Below are 27,996 nucleotides of genomic sequence, written 5' to 3'. Positions count from 1 at the left end.
CGCGGAGAAAGTGTATCCGGGTGCAGAGGTCGACCGAGTGTTCACGTCTGTGGTGAGTAGGCCGCAACAAATCTTGTCATTTGAAGTTTGATTTATATTTTTTTTAAACTTAAACATCGTCGTAGTCGTCGTTTGTATTTTAATGCGTATTCCATAAGTGAGGAATTTCACTTGGTACATTATTGCACGTTGAGTTTGAGAAAATTGGTATTTAACACCATCCTGCATTTACGTTCACGTAAGTTATTGTTGATGAAAGCAGTTGCCATCTAACGCAATGATGGAGAATAACCATAAGCACAGTACTGTGGATACCATTTTACATGGCGAAGTCGAGAAATCGCTTCCCACCACCAAAACATTTCTTCCCCATTTGGTTTGGCCATGTTTGTGTTGTTATAATACGGAGTAAGACTGATGGCCTTAATCTAAGTTGTCTTGTGGTTGTTTTTGTTTGACTTGCATCCCACTGGGATTTGTGCACAGCGTTGGTGTACGGTGCTTTTTGTGGAATATTTTGCTGTCTTTTCCTGGATTTTCTGTTTGCACTTAGTCACATAGTCACTTTAAGATGTTTTCTTGTTCATGTTTTTGTTTGTTGCGGTTGCACCAGATTCGAGAGCCGAATGGCTCACAGGGCTATACCAAATAAATCAACTTGAGCCTCATCCCTTCCCCGTCTACAATAAAACACACAAACGAGCCATCACTCTTCACCCCTTCACAAATGTTGTGATGACAGGTGATTGCACTGGGAAATGGCCTTCACGTGCCGTCTACGCGCTTTAATGCTGGAGGACATGCTCTCGTTTCAGTGTGACTCCCAGTGCTGATCCCACGGCTTGCGTGCCTGCTGCGTCTCCACGTCACGAGCGATGGCGCTGGCAGCGAACAGGGCCTTGGCCGGAGACACCGTGTTGGGCGAGCAGGAGATGGACGCCAACTCTGCCCTCATGGAGCTCGACAAAGGTCAACTCTTCTCCCTTTTTTTCTTCTTGGTTCTTTCGGTAAAGTCACGTAGAAGGGAAATAATAAAATAATTATGATAAAACATAATAAAATTACAATTCTCACGACGTTTCGGCCACAACGCAAGCAGCCGTCCTCAGGTGAATAACAGGTCTGTCGCAAAGACAGCGTCTGAATGAGCACCACCATGCTTGGCAGCGTATATTTAAGCTGGGTTAGAGGGGGAAGGGCGCCTTGACAAAGGAATTTGCATATCAAGAGGAATTTAGCATATTTATGGAAAATGCAGATATGGGATTAGTCACTACTTGTGGTAAACTACATCAATATCATCAATATACTAAATATACTCTCCAATAAGCTGAGCTACTAACAGTAGTTTTTTCTAAATTGTATTGCGGGCGTGCTATAGGCGTGGATGTATGCTGGACTTCTTTCGCACCTTACGTAGCCAACCGTGCTCATCTGAGGACAACAAACTGAACCCACATCACGGCATGAGATGAGCACAACAAGCCTGTGCAGAACTCTCTTACATCCCAGGTCATCAACCTGTGGCAATGATTGGCCTCGTAAGATGATGGTCACACCGCTGCATCTGAAGGTCACTTCATTCGACCACCTTATCCATTTTCGGGGCCACAGCTTTTAACGTATTGCACTGGGTTTGTCAGTTTCCAATTAAACACGCTTATTTTACATTCATCGATCTGGAATTAATCAAATATAGTAAAATCCTTTAATTTTTTTACCATAATAAGTAATAATTCATCATAGGAATATAAAATCAAATCCAGAATAGCTTCATTAAAGCTTTCAGGAGGTTTCTGCTTTGGGATATTTGGCATGTTCGTTTTTAGTGACTCTTTGACATGTGGGAAGAAACGGGACCACTGAGCAGGCGTGGGGGTTTCACGACACGTCAATCCTTGCCTCGAAAGCACTGGATCACAGGCATGGGCCACCACCCCAATGAGTCAAGGATGACAGCAGAAAAACAGCGTGTTATATGAACGTGATCTTGCACGCATATCCCAGATTGAATGTGCTCATGTGGATGATGACCTGTAATCACAGGACTGCGCTCCGGGAAAATTGGGGAGCAGTGCGAGGCGGTCGTCCGTTTCCCGGGCCTGTTTGAAAAATATCCCTTCCCGATACTCATCAACTCGGCCTTCCTCAAGCTTGCTGATGTCTTCAGAGTGGGGTGAGCCCACGCAAGTCAAGCATCACTCTCGCTGCCGAGTAGGGGTGGAATGATGTATCGATTTATTGGTTATATTTATTGTTATTCTCCCAATACATGTGTAGTGAATCATTTCAAAGACACTATTAGGAGGCAACAACGTTTATTCTACACTTTACACGACACCGTTACACACGGACTAATACGCCTGTCTTTCACTCTTGTTACCCACGGGACTATAATACACCTATCTCTTATACGGGATAACTACAATCGGGTCAGAGTAACCACGGGTTATCTGACCCATGATATCCAAGATGGAGACGAAGACGTAGACGTAGCACCTCGGTTCCACTTCACCCACGGACAGCCCCGATACGCGATCGGGGCTCCCCTTTTATCCCTCTCGGCGCGACCTGGCTCCACTCTCGGCCACGCCCCCCTTCGCGAACGTTCCCGAAGGTTCCCGACAACCTCGCACATGCTACCTGCCCGGCTCCGCCCTTAACCACGCCCCCCTCAGGAACTCTCCAGAAGCTTCTTGGCTACACTGCCCGTGTCCCCTCTGTCACCTGTTCCACATACCCCTCACCCCGGCCCATCACGCGCTTCACCCGGAGCCGGGGTGACCCATCCTCACATCCGCCCTCCATCAGCAGCCCTCACCACGTTCACTCGTGACCAATTCTGCGGCAATTACTTGCTTCGCTGGCGGAGTGGTTGCTATTCCTTATTCTGTTGGTGGGGTTCCTTTGCCTCTTCTGCTACCACGCCCCCAGTGACCCACTATAGTACTGCACGATGTGCTAACCCCTAATTTCCTTGTTATACGGCACTCAGCGCTACGCTCCGTAATGATCAATTTTACATCACTACACATGTATAGACTCATCTCTATTGTTATATTTGTATTTTCTTCGTAAATGTATGTACTGCAATGCATTACCTCTGCGCCCACTGAAAGGGCTACCATTTGCAGTAGTGTAAGAATAATAGTCGATTGTTAAATGGAATTGTAAACCTGAATCGCGAATATTTAATTGAATTTTATGGAGGTCAATCATTTAATTGTCTATTATTACCGGCAATGAGTATTTGGTGAGGAAAGATAATTTTCTATGATTAAACATGTTGTTTGTATGGTGAACTTCTTTCATTCCAAACGTAGACAACCTTGATAATTTGAGGCGCGGGGGAAGGACTACAAACTAAAGAAAAAAAGCTTTTGTTAAGAAATTAGTTTTCAATCTGTTTTTAAAAGTACATAGTACAAGTGGCTTCCTAGTATTGGTGGTAAGGGCGTTCCAAATGGCCGCAGCAGCGCATATGAAAGCGCACGATGTGGTGACCGTCTTTGTTTGATGGTTCGCCAAAAGCCGCTGCGAGGATGACCGAAGTTTACGCGATGGTTTATTCTCCTTGATGAGAAAAGGCTCTTATGTGGTGTGACGCACACACTAACAAGGGGCGTCTCTTTCCCAGAAACAACTTCCTGCGGCTATGTGTGCTGAAGGTGACACAACAGAGCGAGAAGCACCTCGATAAAATTCTCAACGTGGACGAGTTTGTCAAACGGATTTTCTCCGTCATTCATAGCAACGACCCCGTGGCCCGTGCCATCACTCTTCGGTGAGCGAATGCTATGAGCTGCTGTCAACCTTGCTCCATTCCTTCTCCTGACATGAACACCTCAATGTGATTATGTGCCGAAAATATACAGCTCATATCAGAGAGAGCAGTGAGAAAGAGGAATACTGTTTATAACAAATAGAGGTAATTCATTATCTTGCCTTATTTTCTTAACACATTTGCGGTATTGAGGATTGAAACAGTAACACTTGTGGATCAGAGAGCAAATGCAAGTTATATACAGTAGATATATTGATTGTTAAGAAAAGTAAATGCGCTTAGGCAGGACCTGTCGCTAAAAGGTTTCATGACCATGGGTTGAGACTAACAAGAAAGATGGAATGATGAGATCAACTTGTTTGCAGAAGCTAAATGGGCATTTGCATTGCAGAACTCTGAGCTGGCAATGACTTAGGGAGGCTTTCATCTAATAGTGAATAAGTCAAGGCTAATCACGATGATGATGATTATTTTTTATTTTATTTTCATGCCTTACTGTGACTGGTTTTACATGTGTGTGCCGAGCGTAGGATGCTGGGCAGCATCGCATGCATTATCCCTGAACGCAAGAACGCACACCACAGCATCCGCGAGAGCCTGGATTCCAATGACAACGTGGAGGTGGAGTCCGCTGTGTTTGCCGCCACTCACTTCTCGGCACAGTCCCGGTACGCGCATTGTCAATCAACCAAACCTGACTTGGTCGGCACGCTGTGACGTGTGCCAGTGTGTTTGGCGGCCAAGGTTTGCTGGACCAAGGCGATTTTGAAACTACCAGACATCTCTTTCTGCTTCTTTTTCTCGCACTGCTCAACTTTGGAATTTCCTGTCATTGTCTCTTTCCAACTTTCTTACTGACATCCTCAGTAAAAATAAATATATTAATTTCTTACACCTTAATTTCTGGTGTTTGTTGATGTCTACTTGGCGTTTTGTCCATTTGGGCTTGTGCTCAACAACTGTCATTTAGAAATTAAAATACAACTTTATCACTAGCAGATTTCAGTACAGAAAACTAGTCAGTCAACCCATTATGCAGACGTATAAATGTTATCCCGTTGCACACATGGGTTTTCTCTGAGTAGTGTGAATTCCTACTGCACAGCACTCCTGGGAAAGGAATTGGTCAAATATCCCAATGAAGGGACCCTCCTGAAATTTGTCCTTCAGCCTTTCCTGTGTAAACATCTAAAACTATCATGACCAGGTAATGTAATAAATTAATTATAAGCAGATAAGACCACTTAACCTTCGGTGATATCAGTGGTAAGTGATATTTGAACCAGTCTTGGGCCCCTGTTTCTCCATCCGGCACTGACCAAGCAACCCCCGTAACTGAAATGGCATCTTCTTGGTTCTTTCGTTAAAGTCACATAGAAGGGAAATAATAAAATAATAAAACATAATAAAATTAAATTCTCATGAAGTTTCGGCCACAACGCAAGCAGCCGTCCTCAGGTGAAGAACAGATTCAGACGCTGTCTTTCCGACAGACCTGTTCTTCACCTGAGGACGGCTGCTTGCGTTGTGGCCGAAACATCGTGAGAATTGTATTTTATTATGTTTTATTATTATTATTTTATTATTTCCCTTCTACGTGACTTTAGTGAAAGAACCAAGAAGATGAATCCCTGCAGTCACGAAAGCTTTAAATCGAAATGAAATGGCATCGGCGGGGCGGGGGGGGATCTTCATCCAGCGGTGATTTGACAAAGCACTGGCATTTTTTAAGAGCACTTAAACGTGCACTTTAAAATGTGTGGGATTGCAATAATATGACATTTTTTTCAGGAAAGAGCCCATTGAGGCCAGAAGTAAAATTTGTAAAAGAGACTGGGTCATAATGAATACAATAAAACACCCGACACCTGCCATGTTATCTTCTCTTTGTTCATTATATGTAATATCTTCAATTTTATAATTTAATGATTATTTTTTATTTTAGAGACTTTGCTGCAGGGATTTGCAACAAAATTGGTGAAATGATTCAAGGTAAGTGTGGTACATTCCACTAAATTCGAATTTTTTTAAAGGGATGTAATCATTTATTGATTTATTGTTTTTAATATGGGTGTACCACTATAGTTTCATCATATGCCAGAAGGACCAACAAGTAATCAATGCGTGAATGTAATCATGACATTGCATAGAGGGTGCTTTAATTACTTCACTAATGTTATCAATTAAAATGACATGAGTAAAATGTTTAATCATAAACATTAGAATATCAAAACGTGTGTTCATGGACTTTAAGTGGTTCATAATAATCGTTTTTGGGTTAGATCGCGTTATTTATTAATGTATCGTAACCCTCCACCACCCGACACGGCCAATCAGCAAAAGAGTGTCACGTTGACAAAAGACAAATAGTTCACTACTTTAGCCCACCGGTGTGTTGACGAGTGAAACCACAACATTTACAATTTTGGCGAATTTCCCGATGATGCTGGATGCAATTACCAGCGAAACGTCGTACACACCGGTGGGCTAAAGTAGTGAACTATATGTCTTTTGTCAACGTGACACTTTTTTGCTGATTGGCCGTGTCGGGTGGTGGAGGGTTACGACACATAAATAACGCGATCTAACCCAAAAACGTTTATTATGAATAATATTGGTCGCGAAAGCCTACGTGTTAAACTGACTGTAAGTGGGTTTGCATTTACACTTAACCGTGCTGTTCATCGTTGATGAGACATGGAAGGGTGGCTCAGACATCAGAGCACCGAGTTGGCACTAAGGTCCTGGGTTAGAGCCGCACATTATTCGACTGCGATCTCAAGCATAGGGAGTTGATGGTCTCAGCCCATTCGCCAGTAACTCCACGTAAAAAAATGACATTAAATACAATTATACACTTAATTTGGTTAAAATTCGAGCTCTGATAGCTAAAAACATTGTTTTGAGTGTCACGTGGCAAATATTGCTCTGCAGCAGGGCATGTGGAAAAGTGCATCGCTAGTGTGTGGGTAAAAAAAAAGTTACTCAAACAGATTTCAAAAGAAGTTCTGCAAAATTTGCTTTTGCGAGCCATCCTATTATACACGGTTTGATGAACTGCTTTTCGAGAGCAGTACATCGCCCTGTGTGCCGCACTGCTTGGCAAGCATTCGGAATAGATACTTCATCTCGTGTCACGACGCCCGTAGCTGCAATTGTAACGATGAAAAAGTAATGATACCAAAAACATAACTGAGCCTGCTTTGCTCCTGCTTGCGCACAGGACTGGCGACGCCCATGGAGCTGAAGATGAAACTGATCCCCGTGTTTGAGCACATGCACCACGACGCGGGAATGGCGAGCGGAGCGAGGCAGCTGCTCCAGCACCTGGCAGCCGCCTACCCGGCCACGGCGGTGCTCGCCGTGACGCTGCACACCTCCACACGCCTCTCCTCCTCCGCCCTCATCGACATCCCCAAACAGGTGTGCGTGTTTGCGCTTGCGCTGGCACCACAAGGGGCACAGCTGGTGCATATACCAGTCATCTCAGTCAACTCATGGCACCTGGGTCTGTCCCCATGACCTGTCAGCGAGCCTTCGACACTTCACTTGGCCTCAAAGTGCACCCAGTCTGGCACAGGCGCTGTAGTGACGTCACCATCACTTAGTGGCGAATGGCGGGTTTTGCTGTTGTGCGCGCATCATCAACTACATGAGCGGTAGTACAGCGATTAGCGCGCTGCGCTTCGAACCCGGCGACCCGAGTTCGATTTCCGCTCACGGCCAACATCGGTGACAATTATTAATCCACTGCTGGAAGAATGCCTGCCCATGCCGCGTCGGTCACGTCGGTTTATTTTACAATCCTTCACCACACTGATCACTGCAGCTTTGTGAATTACAATCAGAATATGTATTTATACTGGAGGAATCCGATGAGCTATTAAGCTCTTTTTCCACATGTCCAGTCAAAAGGGAACCCAGGTTTGATTTCACTCCCCTGAATGAAGTTAGCCATGGCTGGGAACCAAACTCTGCAAGGTGTACTAATCACTGCACCACTGCTTCTACCACTTGTTCTGTATAGTGATCAGTAACCCACATAATATTTGTAGAGTGCTTTATGTAGAAATCTACTGTAAGGCAGTTAATGGCATATGCTTGCATAGGCACAGCAAAACAACCTCTTAATGCACTAAGTGCTTGCATCTGCATGTTTCAGGCACTTAAAAGGATGCCAGACGGCTCAGGGGACTAATGCCTTGTCACAGCAAACTGAGCCGGCTGCATCAGAATTTGGGCCAGCATTAATTAATGTGTAATGAGTCTGATGGTGTTAGACCAGTCACCAATAAATAATTACACAAACCATAACATGAAAATATTGTTTAACTTAATTTGGCGTATTACAGCTGTGAGAATGGATACGTTTTGATTGCCTTGCAAAGTAACCTCTATGCAGATTTTGTGGGATTGTATACTACTCGGTGGATAAGAGGCCTATTAACTCGACTTCTGATGTAGTTCTGTGAAGTTATCCTTTGGGATCGTCTGCCACAGAGGGGTGAACTGGTTGCGAGAGTTCCATTTCATGACAGAATTCTTTAAGCACAATAGGAATATAATTGGTGAAACGAGAAAAACATTTAAAAATCAATTCTTCCCCTGTGCGTGTAGATCGAGTTATTGCTGCAGTATCTTCAGCAAGACCCACGGAAAGTGATCAAGAGACTTGCGATCAAGGATCTCAAGCTTTTGGCAAAGAAGGTGCCTCACATGTGGAGCATGCAGGAGATCCAGGTAACGTGACGTCACTGCTTGTGTGAGAATGCAACAGGAATGAGTTTTGGACCTGCGCTGCGAACTCACACGAGCCTGCACTGTGTCTGCTGCCCAGGTCATATGCGAATGCGCCCTGCAGACTCCGTACGACAGCCTGAAGATCGGCATGCTTTCTGTGCTGTCCACACTCGCCGATTCCATTGCCGTTACCAACTGGTTCACTTCAAAAGGTGCGCTTGAGTTTTCGTCGCTAAACATTGCAAGCCGACGAACACCCTTTCCATATTTACCACGGTCACGTTTTGGGAAAACAACACCAATAAAATCTACTATGTGAAAAAATTACAATAATTGGTCGTTAAGTCACTGCATGTACTTGAGTAATTGTGAGCACGCAGAGTTGAGTAATGGCTCATTCGGAGCAGAAAGTGCCATGAATTTATAGTTTAGACCAAGGGTCAGCAACCTCGGGTCCGGAGCTGCATGCAGCTCTTTAAGGACTGCTTCGTGACATTTTTTTTTATTCACAACCTTCTCGTATTCACATGCATTGCGGCTCTTAAAATATTGAGTTTTTTACCGAATAAAAAAAAAATATATGGCTCTATACCAGGGGTTGCCGACCCTTCGTATAAACAATGAGCTGTATAAGACCTTTGACCTAATTTAAAAAAACTATCACCAAAGTTATTCACAACGCTAATCTTATTGGGTTTTAGAAATCTCTCATTTTTATTCCCGTGATTTTTTTTATTGAGAGTTGAGAATGTATAAAGATAAATATACAGGTAACACGACGTGTACCTTTTTAACGTATCCCTATGAGTCACTTGAAGAAAAAAAAATGAGGTCAAAGTGTCTTGAGTGGTAGGGAGCGATACCTAATGAGGCTTTAGTTCACTCATGCTGTGCAGCTTTAACAGGACCCTGCGGGGTGGGCTGGTAGGAACGAATAACCAAAGAATATAAACATAATGTATTATTACACTTGTTAAGCCAGGAAAGCCCCACTGAGTCAAAAGGTTTTTGTAGGGTCCTGGCAAGTGTTTGCAGTAGGGGGCGATGTTGATACACGGACGGACGGACGGACGGACGGACGATATAATCTATTGGTGGTCTGGTCCACTTCGTTCCTACCAGTATAAGGGATTATAGTAACTACAAGAATAGTAGTGCTTATAAATAAGTAAAAAAGATTTACCCCAATAATAGTATAGCCTAGTAGAAATGACTAAAACGTATTATTTCAGTGAGCATTATTTTTTTATTACTTCATTGAAGATGCTGCGAAGTTGAAAAGCACATTACAGTACGTAATTTGAAAGTGGCGAATATGAACAAAACTCCACAAGTAGCATGTCGGTTGAAGAAACTGTGACTCCAAAAGGAGACGACAATCAGAGACTATCTTTGATAGAAATAAGGCAGGAGGTCAGAGCAGAGAAGAACATTGTGTTTCAAGGCAATTGGCCAATGTTTTCTTTCAACATTCGTTTAAGCAGACGAACACACGACAAGCACACACCATGAACCGGTTTCAACTTTCAGAATCTCAACGAGAGTCGTGTCCGCGCGCGCGTGTGTGCCCTGGTTGTTGATGAGTTATACGTTTTGCTTTGCTTTTTCTCTCTCTCTCCTTTTCCCTCCTGCGCGCGCTGCTCTTCGTGTCACTCGATCTGACACGAGAGCAGCGGTTCTGTTGGCGTCCGGCCCCCTTAGCACCCTCCTTCGGCTGTGCCAGGAGTGCTGCTTCCACGACAGCCTCGCCATGGCAGCCCTGGCGGCCACCACGCTCACCAGCTTGCTTGTCGCCGCACAGGACTCCCCAGGTACGGAGGCGAAATGCACCTTAAGGTGAGCACCTCCGCTTCAGCACGGTTGGCTAAGTGCGGTGCGAAAGAAGTTCAGCATGAACGCGTACGTGCATAGCATCCTTATGCACGACAAAACACAGTCAATAAGGCAGTGCTTGATGTGAGGCGCGCAATGACGCGTTGGTGAAAGTTTTCCGTACGCTGGCAATGCGTGAATTGTTTACTTTGTACGTTTGTTGAACTTTTTAGCACCGTACGTAGCCAACTGTGCTTATCGGAGATGCGGGGGAAGAACAACAAACGAAACACAAAAAGCAGTTCTAAAGAAGTAAATATTGTCCGTGGGAGAATATACATTTCTGTGCATATGTGCTTATAACACAACAGATTATATAGGCTCATATACACAGTATAATACCTATCTTAATTGCACTGCCAGATGATGGCCTCCACTCTGCAGGCTATCGGGGTGTGTGTGGGGTTATTGGACCTTATTTCACCATGCTGGCCATTGGTGGGTTGGTGAAGGCGGATATCATTTATGGTGGAGCATAGTAGAGTACAACAATTGCTTTAGATAATATACCCCCTCCCCACAACAGCCTACGACACCTGCTTTATGCATGATGGTTGCCCATCCAAGTACTATCCAGGCTCAAGCCTGGCTCAGCTTCTGAGATCCGATGAGATGAGGTGATTTCTGAATTGATCGGTCAAAGTCTCATTCCTTTCACACTAGCATCACATGTAAATCTTAAATTATCCACAACATAAAATACATTGCTCCATTTACAAAATGATCACCCGCTATATTGTAATAGTTGGTAAATATTGGAGGAGGTTAAATCATTACATCCCTACTTTATATGCTATAAAGATAGTGACGGTTAATAATTAATCTGTTTGAAGTCCTTACATATCATTAAAGGTCCAGTAACATGATTTCACAATACCAGTTGTCTTATAGTAATTGTTCTGAATCTTCTGCCCATGCAGCGATGCGTGTATGCGTGTTTAACTTCTTTCGCACCGTACGTAGCCAACCGTGCAAATCGGAGTTGCACGTTTTATTTGTTGCCAGATGGAGATTCTCTGCAGCTGGAAGTATCGTCTGCGCTGGAGTCTCTTCTTGTGTCGGCCAGTGCGGAGGAGAGCCCTGACTGCCAGGCTGCACTCAAGGTTCCTCTTTGACCCTGTACCTGATGCTCTACTTGACCCTTTACTGCTGTCCAATGCTCGCTACACCACTCTCGTATGTTATTGATATTTAACAGAGAAACACAATTTAAAGCTTTCTTGTTATAAAATTCAGGGCGCAATTAAAAAATACTGAAATTTCGGGACCATGTTCCCTGCTTTGGGAAGTTTCTAAATCCACCTCTGCCGTGCCCCAGCATGTGCTTTTCACGTAACCGTTTGTGCAATTCATTAAGTTGGAAGCATTTTAAAAGGACTTCAAACAATACTCCGATATTGTGTTTAAAATGCTTCTTTTTACAGTAAACGCTTTACTTATCCACATTGTAGCACCATGTGCATTCATAGACTTCATGCATATAATACCACCACTCCACACTGCAGGGAAGTAGAGCTTCACATTTAACCTAATATTGTGTGCATTCTCAAATGAGCAACTAATGTCATTTTCTGTCAGCCCTGAGGCCAGTTGTGGAAATTTCACATTCCCGTTGTAGAATCCAGACTCTGCATGGTACAATCAACGTCGATTTCCCACAAAGTGATATTCATTGTACCAACCCTGGAAGGATTGTTATAGACCGAGTCAAATCCGGACTGGGATTTGAACTTAGCGGGTTGACGTGAAGAAAGGATGAGTGGTGATAGGCAGCCACACACAGTGCTGGAGGGATTATAAGCCAGCTCAGGAGGACGTGGCAGAATCGGGCATCGGCTGGGCAGGCAGCATCAACGAATGGCTCAAGGAGGAGTGGGAACAGAGAGAGAGATCAGCAGAACACAACAACTTGGCAGCAGCGGAGCATTAAGGCAGCACAAACGTGGACAGATTTATCGAAACAGTCGCATAGACCAAGGGATTGAAAAATACATAAAACCAGTATATATACAAGGACTATTTTCTTGGAATTTCTCTCACTTGATACAGCTATCGTGCTGTGACGGTTCCACCTGAAGACGGAAGCTTGTGTTGCCTCCGAAACGTCGTGATTTTTATTTTATTTTTATTTTACTTTTATTAATTTTAATTTTTTACCTACGTGACTTCACCGAAAAAACCTAAGAATATGAATACTTGCAGTCACGAAAGCTTCAAATCTAGAATAAATACATAAAAGGCTTATAAATCTGCTGATCCATCATCACCCACGTGTGGTGAGGTATAGTACGGGTACTCCCACCCCTTGCAATACATTTCTGCAGCGCAAAAGAATAGGCTGAGAGGGGGCTCCCTAGAACTCCCCAAGAGTGCAGACACTTCCAGCAGCAGCAGTGGACGTGAGCACGTGTGTTTGCTTGTTGTAACTTGTTTCGCACCGTGCATAGCCAACCGTGCTAATCGGAGGTGCGGGAAGTAATCGCAGGGCTGCACCTTGATCCAGCATCCCCATGTTGGTTGAGATGAAAGCATCCATATTGATATGCATGTGCCTCGCTCACTGCTACCTTTCTCCCCCTACCCCACCCCAACCCCCCCACCCACCTCTTTCGTAGTCGGTGCTCAAGTGCGTGGTGCGCGTGTGCGGAGCGGTGCCGCGGCTAAGCTCCACGCTCGTGCAGGCGCTTCTGTGGCAGCTGCAGCCGGCGCAGGATGCGGCGCGCGCCCTCATCTGCCAGGGCCTGGCGGCGGCCGCCATGCAGAGCCCCGTGCTGGGGCAGGCGATGCTGGGTGACCTCGTGGAGCTGCTCGAAGCCGTGGGCCGCACGCCCAGCCCCGCTCAGCAGCAGCTTCTGGTACGTGGTGTGACCTCATCCCCGCTGCGGTAGCTTTTGGCTCCCCCGCAGGCCTGCCCGCAGCACGCCGTCAAGGCAAGCGCGTGCTCGCGCTTCTGGGATACGTTCATTACACACACACAGTGCTTGCAACAAATGAGAACCGCAATGCCTTGTTGATCTCGTCAAGGAGCATAAACAGTCACGTGAACTGTGGTCATCCTCCAACACCCCCACTTCACCAAACCGCACTGATGGCCGTGTTGATGTTTGGTCAAGCAACCCCCATGACTGACACGGCCTTCATCCAGCAGTGGATTGACAAAGTACTGATAGCGAGAGAGCCACGTGGTGGTAGTGACCACAGTGGGCCCGTGGTGCTTTTCTTAACCACGTCGTTGTGTCCACGTTTTTTTTCCCCCCAGGTTTCCGTGGCCACGGTCATATTTGTTGCCAATCAGAAGGTTTCATCGAGCGAGGTGAAGGCGGCGATCCGAGAACAGCTGGGGGCGGGCGCGAGTGGCTGGACAGTGTACCGCGTCGCCCGGCAAGCCTCCCGCATGGTGCGTGTCCTGCAGTCACCCCCCCCCCCCCAACTACTTAAACATTAAAACTAAAGTTTTTATTTTACCAGATAAGACGCACTGAGCTATATAGCTCTTTTATAGAAGCGACCGGGTGATCACAAATTGTAGCTCAGAGAAGTAGCTCATGTGGAAATTTAAAGTAGCCAAATACGACATAGATCATTCCGGCAACGGTGGATGACTGCTGCCAGAAGTTTGTGGTCACAGCAGCCTCCCTAAAGTGGCTGAACGGGGGAGAACATTCATTGAAAATATATGTATGTTGAACTACTTTCGCACCGCACGTAGCCAACCACACTAATCGGAGGTGCAAAAAACATAATTATGTTACGACAACCGCATCTGCTACGACAAATATTCTCAGAATCTGAATATTTATACTGGAGGAATCCGATGAGCTATCAAGCTCCATTTCATAGATGCCCAGTAGGGTTGGCTCAGAAAGTTACACTCTGCTCTGGGGTGGAGCCCTTTGACCGAGCGACATTTGCGGGACCCGCAGGGCAACCACGATGTGGCAGCGGAGCTGTACCACGGCCTGCTGGCGGAGGTGGCCTCGGAGCACTTTTACTTCTGGCTGGGTGGCCTGGAGCAGCTGTCGCGTGGCGAGCAGTGCCTGGCCGCCGTGCGGGACGATGATCCAGGGACGGCACTGGGCTGCCTATCGCGGGCGCTCGTCAGCTACCAGCGTGGACTGGCGTCGCTCACCGTGCGTGCCACCTCATGCCCCGTTGGTTTTGTGAGATGTTTAAAATGTCACGTGCTTCTGAAGCCTCTGACCACATTACTCAGAATGCACCCAATCTCTTCAGATGTCGGCAGCTAAGGTGGGTTGAACCTTGGATAGTGCTTGGACAGGCGACCACCATTCCTGTCCGGTTCGCAGAGGGCAGTGGGGGCGATGTGGTCGGCAGTAGAGGGCAGATTCGCAAAGTGCATTACTTACATGCTTCCACAGCAATGTACTCCTCCTTCACCAACACACACTGATCGGCATTGTGAAGTAGTTTCAGGGCTAGGGGGGGGAGGACCTCATCTTGCTGTTGTTTGACAAAAAGGCCTGTATGTGTACACGTTTCTTCAATTTATCATGTGTGTTTTTTCGTGATCACTTTTCATGTTTTCAAATAATTACAATTTTATTTATTAATTCTTACGCTTAATTTATAACCGGTTGAGAGCCCATTTTGACTAACCTAATTTTAAGAGAGAACTGACGATAACAATACAGTAACCGTGATAAACGGTCAATTACAACATTGCATAGAATTTTAAATATTATGTTGAGTAAAATTCACCAACCCAAACTGACCAGTATGATCAAACAACCTCCATGAACCACATGTGGCATATGGAGGCCTTCATCTGGTACTGCTTTTAAAAGGGCTTTACAATTATTCAAGACACAAAATATATAGTCATCAATGGGTGATACTGCCTGACCAGTTTTTAGGCTGGGTGATGTTACTCCATCTGCTGGCCAATGTAATAATTCCATAATGCGTCTTTTTCGGTGCGTGACATATTTGTAGGGTATTGGCATTGTAAAAAGGAATTACTCATCAAATGAATGAGGACAGATGTGTGTGTGTATTCAATTACGTTACAAGTTTTCAAATGAGCCGCGACTTGCCATAATCAACCCCAGCGTTTTAAGCTGATTCATAATTGCGATTCATGCATCAATTGACTTTTGCCACTGCACCTCTGCACTCTTGCAATCACTTGTAATTTGTGCGCCGCGAGTCACCGACAGACACGTCGTGAAAAAGCACGACGCCTCCCGCTTGTGACCGTGACGAGCGAAGTTGCCAGCTCTCGCTCACGGTGACCGTTAACCCTTTCCCATTACCAATGATGTACGTGTACTGGAACTGGTATAAAAACTAGAATAAAATAACTATCGGTACCGAGGCTTCCACAAGGCCATGCGGGAGAGCGTGTGGCACAGTTTGGCACCAGCTCTCATATAATGCGGTCGTGTCGCTACGGTTCGCCGCGGTGAGTGCAATATCTTTAAAGACAACGGCGCTATGCCTCTCTAAATAAACTTAACGCTAACCTCTTGCACGTTCCGAGATTCAGCGGTGAACGGGACAATCACCCTGCAACTTGTAGACGTCTCGGAATGGGTTAAAGATTTTTACAATGCGACTCCTTTTTGGGGTCAGTCGACGTCACGTCCTGAATTAACCCCTCGCGCTCCCAACCCGCCAGGCGGCGAGCACGCCGCAGAACCCGCTGGTGTTCCAGTGCGAGTACGCCAAGCTGCGCGCGAGCAGCATGCAGGCCTTCTCGCAGCTCTTCTGCACGTGCAACAGCCTAAAGACGAACCCCCCGCCCGCCATCGCCACCGCGCTGGCCCTCAGCGCCGGGCGTGACCTCGCCTCCTGTGGCCGCATCTCGGGCCAGGTGGGTCCACGCTCCGTACGCACGGACAAGAGTGCGGCCTGGCCCTGCAGCGGGGCTCCGTCTGCAAAGCAGAGTCTTCTTTTTTAAATTCTTTATATTAAGTTCACTTGCTTGCTTGCTTGCGCGCTTACGACCGTGCAAATCTTTCAGTAGTTTTTTAACCCACTTCCCGTGATCCAATCGAGCTGACATTTTGCACACGGACTCGTTGTGCGTGACAATTTCTTTTCGTGAAAATTTTTTTCCAAAATTTTACACTTTGTAGGTAAAAAAAATGTATATTTAATTACTAATTGCTTAATGGTGGCAGGCAATCATCTGACCCATAGGTGGCAGCCATCTCAATTTAGAGGACGAGAGGACTCTAGCCGCCCATTTCAAAGACCAATGTGGGCTGGGTTGTGGCCCATTGAACACGCATATAAAGGATTTATAGTGAAAAACTTTGTTTTTACGGGTTAATTTTTTTACGTTCTTTCCTCAATGAAAGTTGTTTTGGTCGTGTTTTCCAACTGTCGTTACATGTCGTGTTGCATATATATATGAAGTGGCCAGGAGATGGCAGTACAGCAGTGGATTGAATCTCTTGTGCGGAGCCTGGAGTCGTTTTACCCTCTTATCTATCGCTTTTCCCGGTGTGCCATACACTCGGTATGCGTGTGCGAGTACTCCACATGTGTGCCAAACACTCGTTAACATAATTGGCTAATCATTTCATTGCATGACCCTCTTAAACAAAATAGGTGTTAAGACTTGCTGAGGCAAGTCTCAACAAAAGACGTTATTATCATCATCATGATGATAGCGCTCAAATAAGAGCAAATTATAAATAAAAGTATGTTTAAGCTTTGGAAAGTTGATTAATTGTCCTATTGGTACTTGACTTGTCACATGCTGCCCATTGTTTCTTCACATGAGTAGATGAAGCAGTGCATGGAGGAGTTCCGGAGCCTGGCAACGCGCTACAGCGATCTCTACCAGTCCTCGTTCGACGCCGACCCCGTAACGCTACGCAACATCGAGCTGTATCCTTTTCCAGCCCTGCGCGATGCCCGGCTGTGCACGGCACCATACGTTGAACTGCCGGAGAGCCCCTCCGGAGGGTATTTTTTTGTATTTTAACACATAAGGCCCACTGAGCTTTACAGCTCTTTTTCAGAAGCGACCTGGCCACAAATGATAGTTCAGCGAAGTACCTTATTTGTACATCTATATCAGCCAAACAATCTAAATGGATGTTTCTAAATGTAGAAAGAAAAACCGGAAGACCTGGAGAAAATTCAGCACGACCACTGGGAGAACATGCAAACTCCACATATACGGGTGTCAGGGTCGGGTTCCAACCGACGACCTCCTGTATACTAGGCGAGGTAGTTAACATCTCGCCACCGTGGTGCCCGTATGATGTGGCTTACTGCATGCTGACCAAAACTTCTTGGAAGAGGTAGGAGTACTCGCACTCTACCCCACCATATGCGACCTGCCAACTGCTGATAGACTATCAGCTGCGCCCACTTGCTCTGCTGAGTGGACAGAGTTGGAGGAAACAAAAAAAAACTTGCCACGTTGTTTCAAATGCCGCGCTGGGAGATCGAATTGGCGACCTGGATTGCGAGTCGAGTGTGCTCGACATTACGCCACTGTCGGACATATTTAAGTATTTTACTACGTAAATTGATTTATGTTTCACTTAATTCCTGCTGGTGAGGTTAATTAATTACTGTCATGCTCTTGAAATTCTTTGCACATGAATTACCGTGCCCGAAGATTTGTGTTCTCCGCAGTGTCAAATGATAATTGATGCAAAATGTAATCTCTTATCAATTGATGAAGTCCGCTGTTGTCCTTGACGGTTCATTCAGACATCAGCAGAGCTGTCTTCTAATTGCTTACGTGATCGATGCATTGATTATAAATCAGGAGCTGGGAAGGTGAGTTTTTGTTCACAATAATATATCTGAATTGTCGGGAAATGTATACAAAGGGACACCAGTGACACAAGTTGGAATGCTGGAAGTTTTTACATATCTAAAGTTTTATTTATGTTAATGTCCATTGGCAATCCACTGCTGGATGCAGGCCGCATGCCATATCAGTTGTAGGGGGTTTAACCATACTTTACCATCCTGATCGGTCCAGGTTGGTGATAGTAGGTGATGCCACAATACACAAAAAATGTTTGTTCGCTTATACAAAACTGCTTGTCTGGTATTTCGCTTGGCACATGTGTCACAATTCACGTGCCAAACCCTCCCCCCACACACCTTTTTTACTGAAAAAACCAAGAATAAGTCTACATTATAGACTGCCAGTACTCTCACTCAGTTTAATGACCATTGCTACAGTCTACATCATAGACTGCCAGTACGCTCACTCTGTTTAATAACCATTGCTACAGTCTACATCATAGACTTCCAATACACTCACCAGCTTAAAAACCACGTTACAGTCTACATCATAGACTGCCAGTACGCTCATCAAGGTTAAGAACCAGGCTACAGTCTTCATTATAGACTGGCAGTACACTCACCAAACTTAATAACCAGGCTACAGTCTACATTATAGACTGCCAGTACACTCACTCTGATTAAGAACCAGGCTACAGTCTACATTATAGACTGCCAGTACACTCACTCTCAGTCTACATTAGTGTTTTTTTGTTTTTTTATTGCATTTTTATTATTTTTGTTCACTTTATTTTTTACTATTTTTCTATCTACGTGACTTTACCGAAATAAGCAAAGAATATGAACACCTTTACACTACCGCATTGAGGCTTAAATTCTGGCCAAGAGAGTGGGCCGATTAAAAAAGCTATCGCGGGTTTTTGTATGGCGGGCGCGTTCAGAGTTCTCCCCCCCCCTTGCCGTTTGGGACACGCGGACCCACAGCTTCGGTGGCTACGGGCAGAGCGGGATGCACAAGGCGGAGAACGAAAGCGAACGGGCACTGCACGCGGCCTTCGATCAGGTCCTACAGGATGTGGAAAGCCTGCACAGGAAGCATCCGCCGGTCTCCTACCAGGTGTGCACCGTCACACCAACCGTGACAACATACACTGCCCTTTGCAATGGGTGGAGTGGTGGCGCCAGTGGTTAGCACGCTGGGCTGCAGATACATCGACCTCGGTTTAATTCCCGATCGCAACTAACATCAGTGATTAGCGTCACCCTTGCCGAATCCCCACCCGCCACCCATCCCCCTGCCCAACGTTTGGCCAAACAACCCTCATGATTTGTATGTGTATGTATGTTGAACTTCTTTCGCACCGTACGTAGCCAACTATGCTAATCAGAGGTAGTATATAGATAGTATATACATTTTAAAATCTCACTGCGTAGAATGTTCTATCTTAATGTTTGTGTGTTAATGTTGATGATGGCTCATTGAGTGGCAGATTCGTGCCAGAAAGAGCGAAAAAAAGAATTGGCTTGACTTGGCTTGAGACCAGTGTTTCTAAACTCCAGATGTTGCGATTCCCCGTTGCAGCTTTCCGTACTTACCAACCATCAGGTACATGCAATGTGCAGTGGCCTCATTTGCATACTGTCGCGAAAGATAAAGATGGGAAATCACGAGGTGGACCACGGTGGAGGTCATGAGGACTGGAGTTGAGAAATGCAGCTTTTCAGCTAGCTATGACACATTCAGGATAATTTAAGAGCAGTTGTTGCCTACAATCATCACTGGCGATGCATTTAACTGTGAGCAAGTATAGCAACTGAGTATGGCAATGGTATGAAGTGACAGACCTCTCCCTGGCGAGTGGGCTTTGCCTACTCGGATGGTGATGGTTTAGTTTTATTTGTATGTGTTTGGGTGATTTGTATTGCTATAACGGTCTTCCCTGCCCCTACGGGACTTCTGTGAAAAACAGCTTTGTAGCTCATCGGATTCCACCGGGATAAATACATTATAGATTCTGAGTTAAAACACAGTTTGTCGATATTGCGTCTCGGAAGCATTGGTCGCCATGTGAGCTCTCTCTGTCGCTTATCGAACTTGCCGAGTCCATACTGGTTGCCCACGAGGCCGAACAGTAATAATTTTGTCCAAATTGGCCAAATGATATTTTCGGCAGAAGAAAAGCACGGCTTCCGTCGCCAGTGACAACCGCTGGCAGTGATTGTCGTACAATTGCACAAATGCAACGTTTTCTCTGAGCGGTGTCCCACAGTCATAGCATCCACGGGTATTGAAACCAGCTCTGCTGGGTTCATCCTACGTCTCGATACATAACCAAACAATGTGCGCATGCCAAAGCGAGGGGGAGAAAATCCGTAGTTTTGTGTGATATTCATTATCTTGAACCCGCGTTATGTGTCTATACAGGCTGCAGCTATGAACGCCAGGGTGTGTTATGCCACTCAGGGTCTGTGTGATTGTTGCTTTGTGTTTTCGCAGCACACTGCGTGTCTGTCACGTGCAGCCACCTCCATCCTGAAGGTGCCCCTGTCCTTCCCTCGGCTTTTCTTCCAGAGGTTGCAATCCACCAGCATTAAGGTACAGCAAATGACCATATGGACACATCCATTACCACCCACTGACGTTCGCGTTGAAATTAATAATTGGCAATTAGTGACTTAGGTGACTCAGTTCACAGTTAGTAAATTATAACACAGTGAGGCGTTTCAAGGCTTATTGACTACCCAGCATATATTCTGCTAAATTAATTTTCCTAATTATTCGTGCAAGCTGTTTATAATTACATGACTATAATTCTGAATCCGTACAAGGATTGTGAGGGTGGTGGTGGAGGCCATAGTTAATTTGTGCAGCACGATATGAAAATCAAGATAAATTGTTAACTCACTATTTACTGCTGCATGCTGTGCAATAGAAGGGAAAGGAAAGGTCGGGCACTAGGGGGGATCAAGGCAGTGCTGTCTGCACGCTCAGTGGCGAGATGTCATCTCCCTCGCCTGGTATACAGGTGGTAATGGGTTCAATCCTGACCCTGACGCCTGTATAATTTGGAGTTTGCATGCTCCCCCCGTGGTCACGTGGATTTTTCTCCGGGTCTGGGTTTTCCCCTCCTCATTTCGAAACGTGCTTTTAAGAGTATTTGTCTGTGATAAACATTTACACGTGATATTCCACTTCGTAGCACTTTCATTTGTGGCCAGGTCGCTTCTAAAAACGAGCTATAGAGCTCAGTGGGCAATATCTGGTAAAAAAAAAATGTAGTTTAGTAAAAAAAAATGCTGCAATTATTAATGCCCTCTTGGTAACCACAAAAAAACACACGCGCAACGAGGTTTCTGCAGGGTCCGAAACGTGAATTCACAAACGCCGCTCCTTTTCCGCCCCCCCCCCCCCCTCCCATCTGTTGACTCTTTTCCAGCTGAATCTTTCGCCGACGCCACGCACGGCAAGCGAGCCCCTTGCTCTGCACAACACGCAGCAGCTGGCACTCAAGGTGGAGGGTGTCATTCAGCACGGCAGCCGGCCCGGCCTTTTCCGGCACGTGCACGCCGTGCGCCTGACCGTCACGTGCACCCCGCAGGCCCCCCGCCCGCAGCACGACGTCAAGGCAAGGGCATGCTCACGCTGCAGTGAAAACGCTGCTGGGAAACATTCATTACACACACAAAGCGCTTGCCACAAAATGAGAACCACAATATTTTGCCGATCTCGTCAAGGAGTATGAACCGTCACCACGCGAACTCCGGTTATCCTCGCGTCAGCAGCAGCGGCTTTTAGCTAGCCATCGACCCAAAGATGGTCACCGCATCGCGCGCTTTCAGATGCGCTTCTGTGGCCGTCTGGAACGTCATTCCTTCTGATGTTAGGAAGCCACTGGAGCTATGCACTTTTAAATCTAAATTGAAAACTAACTTCTTGAAAGCTGCTTTTTGTGTTTAGTTTGTTGTCTTACCCAAGCATATCCGATTGGCACGGTTGGCTACGTACGGTGTGAAAGAAATTCAACATACGTACATACATCTGGGAAGGCCCAGAGCCCTTTGCATGAAATGTTAGTGTCCAGCAGTGATTTAGCTCGTCTAATTAAAATGTATAATAATTTAAGCCCTTTATCAATCCACTGCTGGCTATGGGGGTTTGATCATACTTCACGACGGTGATCGGTGCAGGTTGGTGAAGGGATGGCGGGGGGCGGGGCGTGTTCATATACAAGTCGCCACTCTTGTTAACCATTGGCCGGGAATCGAACTCCAGTCACCAGGCTCATGGTGCAGCGAGCGAACAGCTGTTGCCTCCACTCCACCCAGTTTCATCCCGAGTAAAATAAATATGAACAAAATAGCCTTTGTGAAACGTTTACAAGGGTTGAGATGGGCTCCACTGAGATTTGCGTGAAGAAGATAAGAAGCATATGAGAAAGAGAGCCAGGCAAGGAGAGACACTTTCGCTAAAGTTATTCACAGCGCCTTTAGAAGGTGGCCAGAATCATATTGGAGAAATAAAGGCATAAACAGAGATGTCTAAAATACGAACAGTCTTAAGATTTGCTGATGACTAAATATCACGGAACAAAAAGTCACGTAGCAACGAGTTCGCCACAAGCATGAAGATATTTGTTCAAGGGACACAGCTGGAACCAGGATCAACACGATCACATAAAGAGGTGAGCGTGAGCAAGCTAGAGTGCTTTTGGAGCAGTGTACTTGATAATGATGATAGTGTACCAATGTGCGTAAAGAAGAGAGTTTTTAATCGGTGCGTTATCACCTGCTTTCACGTATGGATGAGAAACATAAACACAGTGACCAAGTCGAACAAAAGTTGAAAAGCGCACAGAGAAGCAGTGAGAGGTTTTGTGCTTGGAATTGTACTGGGACAAGAAAGAGGAACACACAGATCGGAGAACAAATGTCTATTGGAGACAGAATATTTACTGTGAAGTAAAGTGGACTTGGGCGGGATACGTCTTGAGAAGGGACGATGACCGATGGTCAAAACTGACGATGAAGCGGCAGCTGAAGGGAGGGATCACGCCCAGTAGGATGACCACCAGAGAGAGATCTATGAAAATGAATTACTTTCCGAGGACAAATGCACATTGAATGCGTTAAAGAATCCACGCATGTGCACTATTTTCCTTCCTTGTTAAAAAAAATATTCACCATCCTAATCCTCACTGATTACCTGTGCCCCACCTTTCCTGCCACCTCTGTGTTGAATGCGTTAAAGAATCCACACATGTGCACTATTTTCCTTGTTAAAAAAAATATTCCCCATCCTAATCCTCACTGATTACCTGTGCCCCACCTTTCCTGCCACCTCTGTGCTCCCTTCGACGTTCGACCGCCCCCCCCTCCCCCTCTCGACTCCGCCGCTGCGTCGTCTGAGAAGCCCATCCTGGAGTCGGACTGCGCGGAGATGGAGCAGCGCGTGGAGCCGCACAACGACTACTTCAGCACGCAGTTTTTGCTGGCGTTGGGCACGCCCGGCGTGAGCTCTGTGAGCGTGGAGGCGAGCGCGCTGGACGAGCGGGGCGTAGCGTGGCGAACGGGCCCCCGCGCCACCATCTCCGTGCGCTCCATGGAGGACCCCCTGACGCAGCAGCTCCGCATGCAACAGCAGCAGCAGCAACAGCAGCAACAGCAGCAGCAGCACCATCAGCAGCAGCAGCAACAGCAGCAGCAGCAGCAATTGGCGCAGTCGCAGCGGGCAGCCTACGGCAGGTTCTGAGGAGGTATAGACTGCTTACGACCTAGGCCACGTGGGCCTGTTCATAAACTCTGTTCGGCGTGCGCAGACGCGCTGACGATCGTCGTTAATTGCATGTCTCGTCCGGTGAAAATTCGACTCCGCAAACAGTATATTGGAGGATACCTGTAAATACCCAACCGTGCATCGTCACCATGGAAAGGGCTAAGTGGAGTGGAGAAGATCCCGTAAAGTGAGGAAAGTTTGTTTGTCCAAGTAGACATTCTGCCGTGGATGTTTCTGTGACAAGTGCTTTCTCAGTGAGTAGATAAGAACTTTGTTGAATTTGTGGCATCGCATATGGTTGCGACACCGCCAGGTGGTGCGACGGGAGAGACCGGGAATGGGTTAAACTATTGTCAAGGTTGCAATGTTAAAAACGTTGCGGTCTGTGCTCTGTGCCGAGTTGTGGTTCTATGATCTGTACCTGCTAAAAATTACTCGCGGATGATTTTGGAAAAAAAGGACTCTTCCTCGCTTGAAAAGCGCCACCAAATTAAGTGTGACAGGAGACGCTGTGGATAGGTGTGTAAAACATTTTTTTTTAGTCTAAACCACACACGAAGTAAGTATTGAAATACCTTTGTCCATCGTCAGTGTGATCACAGACCATTTGCTTTGTGTTGAGATTTATACATAAAACTTAACGGTGTTAGGTTCGATTAAGTGTATTCTTCTGACGTAGATGGATACATTTTTGCGTGTAAATAAATTTTTTGAGAAATGTATAAGATTGGTTGACCACAAACCCTTCAGAAAATAGATATTATCTTTGTACCACATTGCTGAAAAAGAATAATCGATTCTTTAATCGAATCATGGCCCTTGATTCGTAATAATTGAGTCTCGTGAAAGGGAGGGGGAAGGGAGTGAATTGTTACACGCCTCTTATTTACAAAGAGCCTCCCGTGCGTTTAAAAATTCAACGGTCTCGTGTTTTCCTCTAGTTATTGTGCATTTCGTTCAACATTTGAGATAGTGATTGCTTTCATGTGTTTGTGGGGAGGAGTAGTGTCACAATTAAGTAGGCTGCACTACGATCCCGGCAACCCAAGTTCGATTCCCGCTCATGGCCACCAACACCAGTGACGATTATATAAACCAGTCCAGGGCCTCCCTTAGGTTGACTCAGCCTCAAATGAGTACCTGGTACGATGTGTGAACATCGCCACTAGGGAGACAATGGCTGACCACTTCACCACCTCATGTACCTTACCGGCCTTCATCGGTGCACGCGAACAGCACTTGCCCCAACAATCTGTTAAGGCTATGCAGGGCATCTTTGTGTCATAAATGTGAAAGTGCCTCCAGTGGCACAACAATTCACTCATAGTTATAGCCAAGAAACTTTAAACTGCAACTTTCTGTTTTGTATACATTGTTTGCAACGTCAACGAAAGCTCTCGTACATAAATAAAGTGGCGATGTTTTTTGAGTTGCTGGATGTGTCGGTTTATTTGGCAACAGATTTTTAGTGTTTGTGCAGGGAAGCCACCAGCATTACTGATTCCCAGTTCGGTTAATTTGTAAAAAAACAAGCTTATTATCTATTTACATGGTAACGTTTTTAACATTCATAAATTATTTTGTAGAGCAATACATTAATTGGTACATAAATTATGTACAGTTTCAAGTCGATACGTAAAAATTATCACGAGATGAGTCATTTAAAGCAATAACGAGGGTGGTTGCAACACTCTCAGTTCATAGTTTGAAGCATTAAAACATTTATTTGGGCATAATTTTACCTCCAATCTCTTAAAGTCGGGACTTCACTATTCCTGAAAACCCATAGATGCTTAAACGCAAACACCCTTAAAGCTCCAGGAGTGCATGTCTAGAATGGATTCTGAGCAGATAGGGTTCCAGCGAAATTCAGTGAGGGTGATGAATGCATGGGATGACACCGGACACTGTCGCGGGTGCAATTATCATGGCACTCGACCCCTTTTTTTCCAAATTGAGGTAAGGCTCAGGGCTGCAGCTCATTCAACCGTAACAGCACTTAAGCGCTAAGGTTTGTCTTGCTCAAGGCTGGTAACGTGTATTTGAACGTTTGTGGCTGGAATTATGTCTCCAATGCACACAGTCAACCCCCCCCCTCCCCAACAAAAGCTAATGTAAGTGACTTGCCCTTTTCCAGGACAAATACACATCCCGCATTTAGCTTTTAACAGACGACCAGGATAAGTGCTGTTAGCGAGCACCTCTGAAGGTCGGCACGGCACACGAGGGGGTGGGTGGCCATCGCCACGCCCGACCGACTTTATCTCGTGGCGATGTTTACACACTGCATCAGGTACTCGTTTGAGGCTGAGTCGACCTAGGGGGAGGCCTAGGACCGGTTCAGGTAATTGTCACTGATGTTGGCCGTGAGCGGGACTCAAACTCTTGTAGATTCTTCAACATCGCTGCACAGATGGTGTTCCGCAGGGTTCCGTTTTACCATCTTGTGGGCGCAGTCTTTGTTACAGCGGTGCCTGGTGCCACGCACACACAGTCTGCTATCGCAACAGAGCGAGCACTGAGCGAAATTTATAAAACATCAATGAAACATTATGTTACTATCTTCAACTAACTTCTGCACTGGAAAATCCCTTAATGTGTTTCTGCATTGCTATATTTAAAAGAAATTATAATCACTCTTGACACCGCGTGCAAATCTGTTCTTCAGGCTGCCTGGCAGTTTTCACTAATTTCCCCGTATTACCAAATGTGCGTGCAAATGCTGCGCTAAATTCCACGAACAAATGTTTTTTCCGCAAATGAATCCGGTGTGTTGATCGTCGTCGTCGTCGTCGTGATGCGTGCAGCATCCCTCTGAATCCGGGCGGTACAATATCACCTGACGTCGCTTTCGATTGGCGAGACGCTCCGATCTCCGGGGAGACTTTGCAGCGACACGAACGCGTCCGCGTGGCACGAGCGCCGCCGCCGCTGCTCCTGCTGCTGCTGCTTCTGGTGGCGCTGAAACGAACGCGGCGCCGAGTCCGTCTGAAACTCCAGGCCCATCTCCATCCCCAGGGTCGATGGCAGCGGCGATTGAGGGCACGGGTGGATGGGCCCGGAGCCGGAGGGGACGTCCATGGTGGAGGACGAAGCTCGCGAGGCCGCCGTCCCGCGGGGTCCCGCGTCCCCGTCCGTGGGCCCGGCCTCTCGCCGGGACCTTCCGCACCCCTGCCGCCCCCGCCGCCTCCGCCGCCAGTGGCTCGCGTAGGTGGCGACCTTCATCCCGACCGCGACGACGTTCTTGCCGAGGAAGACGGCGGAGACGCGTGGGTCGCGGTACAGCAGCACCTGCAGCAGGCGCACGAGCACCGTGGCGCCATTGACGGCCACGAGGCTGAACACGGGGTAGAGCAGCAGGCGGTGGGGCACCAGGCTCTCGCCCTGCACGCTGATCTCGCTGAGCGAGACGCACGGCAGCACGAGCATCACCGTGTAGCAGTAGAAGAAGGTGAGTCCCTCCACCCAGGGTGGAGGAGGAGTCGTCCTCTGCTGTTGCTGCTGCTGCAGTTGTATCTGCAGGGCGGCCGCCGGCTCCCACAGGCTCGCCTGCACATCCAGCACATCGAGCAAGTCCACCACGACCCAGAAGATGCGGCTGCGGAGGTCCTCCTTCTTCCAGAACGCCCGCACGTACCCCATGTGGTCGACGGCGACTAGCGCGACGTACAGCGCGGGGACGCACACGGACAGCAGCAGCGTGAGCAGCTTGCGCGCCGTGCCGTCGGTGGCCGGCGACGAGGAGACGGTGCGATCCGAGCGGTAGTTCTGGAACACGAAGTAGAGCTTGATCTCGAGCACGAACACGTAGAGGAACCAGAGCGCCATGGCGTAGGCGCGCTTGGCGGTGCGCACCTCGGCGCCCACCCACACGGCGAGGTAACGCAGCAGCACGAGGACGCACACGTCGCCCACCAGCAGCATGATGCACACGCCAACGCGGCGGGGGCCAGTGTTCTGCTGCACCAGGTAGGCGTCCACCAGCACCATGCTGCCCACCACCAGCGCCGTGAAGACGCACACGTGGCCGCGGTCGGGCGACGGCAGCACCATGGCGGGGACGGGAAGGGGGGATGGGGCCCGCGCT

At 46.9% G+C, this 27,996-nt stretch overlaps 2 protein-coding genes across 4 annotated transcripts; one reads left to right on the top strand and one right to left on the bottom strand.

Annotated features, from left to right (window-relative positions):
* Window positions 1–10: 10 nt before the first annotated feature.
* On the top strand, window positions 11–27,459 carry INTS7 (integrator complex subunit 7). 3 transcript variants are annotated; one of them, XM_078864411.1, is made up of 22 exons: window positions 11–52; window positions 816–969; window positions 2,047–2,176; window positions 3,638–3,784; window positions 4,315–4,452; window positions 5,730–5,776; window positions 7,008–7,207; window positions 8,402–8,524; window positions 8,622–8,736; window positions 10,198–10,335; window positions 11,402–11,499; window positions 13,012–13,251; window positions 13,656–13,793; window positions 14,320–14,526; window positions 16,035–16,229; window positions 17,151–17,254; window positions 18,092–18,160; window positions 19,121–19,253; window positions 20,634–20,732; window positions 21,574–21,762; window positions 23,547–23,889; window positions 26,928–27,459. In XM_078864411.1, exons 2-21 carry the CDS (start codon window positions 876–878, stop codon window positions 23,883–23,885), a joined length of 2,943 nt encoding a protein of 980 aa, XP_078720537.1. In that variant the 5' UTR covers window positions 11–52; window positions 816–875; the 3' UTR covers window positions 23,886–23,889; window positions 26,928–27,459. The 3 variants fall into 3 exon arrangements, with proteins under 3 accessions (XP_078720537.1, XP_078720536.1, XP_078720538.1); XM_078864410.1 differs by lacking the exon at window positions 26,928–27,459 and having other exon boundaries at window positions 23,547–25,303; XM_078864412.1 differs by lacking the exons at window positions 11–52; window positions 816–969; window positions 2,047–2,176; window positions 5,730–5,776; window positions 26,928–27,459 and having other exon boundaries at window positions 3,656–3,784; window positions 23,547–25,303.
* LOC144937272 (transmembrane protein 121-like) lies at window positions 26,745–27,962 on the bottom strand. The gene is made up of 2 exons (XM_078864681.1): window positions 27,438–27,962; window positions 26,745–27,401 (listed from the first exon to the last, which is right to left on the bottom strand). Exons 1-2 carry the CDS (start codon window positions 27,960–27,962, stop codon window positions 26,745–26,747), a joined length of 1,182 nt encoding a protein of 393 aa, XP_078720807.1.
* Between the last annotated feature and the right edge of the window lie 34 nt (window positions 27,963–27,996).

This window comes from Lampetra fluviatilis, chromosome 18 (assembly GCF_964198595.1).
Source record: "Lampetra fluviatilis chromosome 18, kcLamFluv1.1, whole genome shotgun sequence".
Taxonomy (NCBI): Eukaryota; Metazoa; Chordata; class Hyperoartia; order Petromyzontiformes; family Petromyzontidae; genus Lampetra; species Lampetra fluviatilis.
This window is presented reverse-complemented; position numbering and strand designations above follow the sequence as displayed.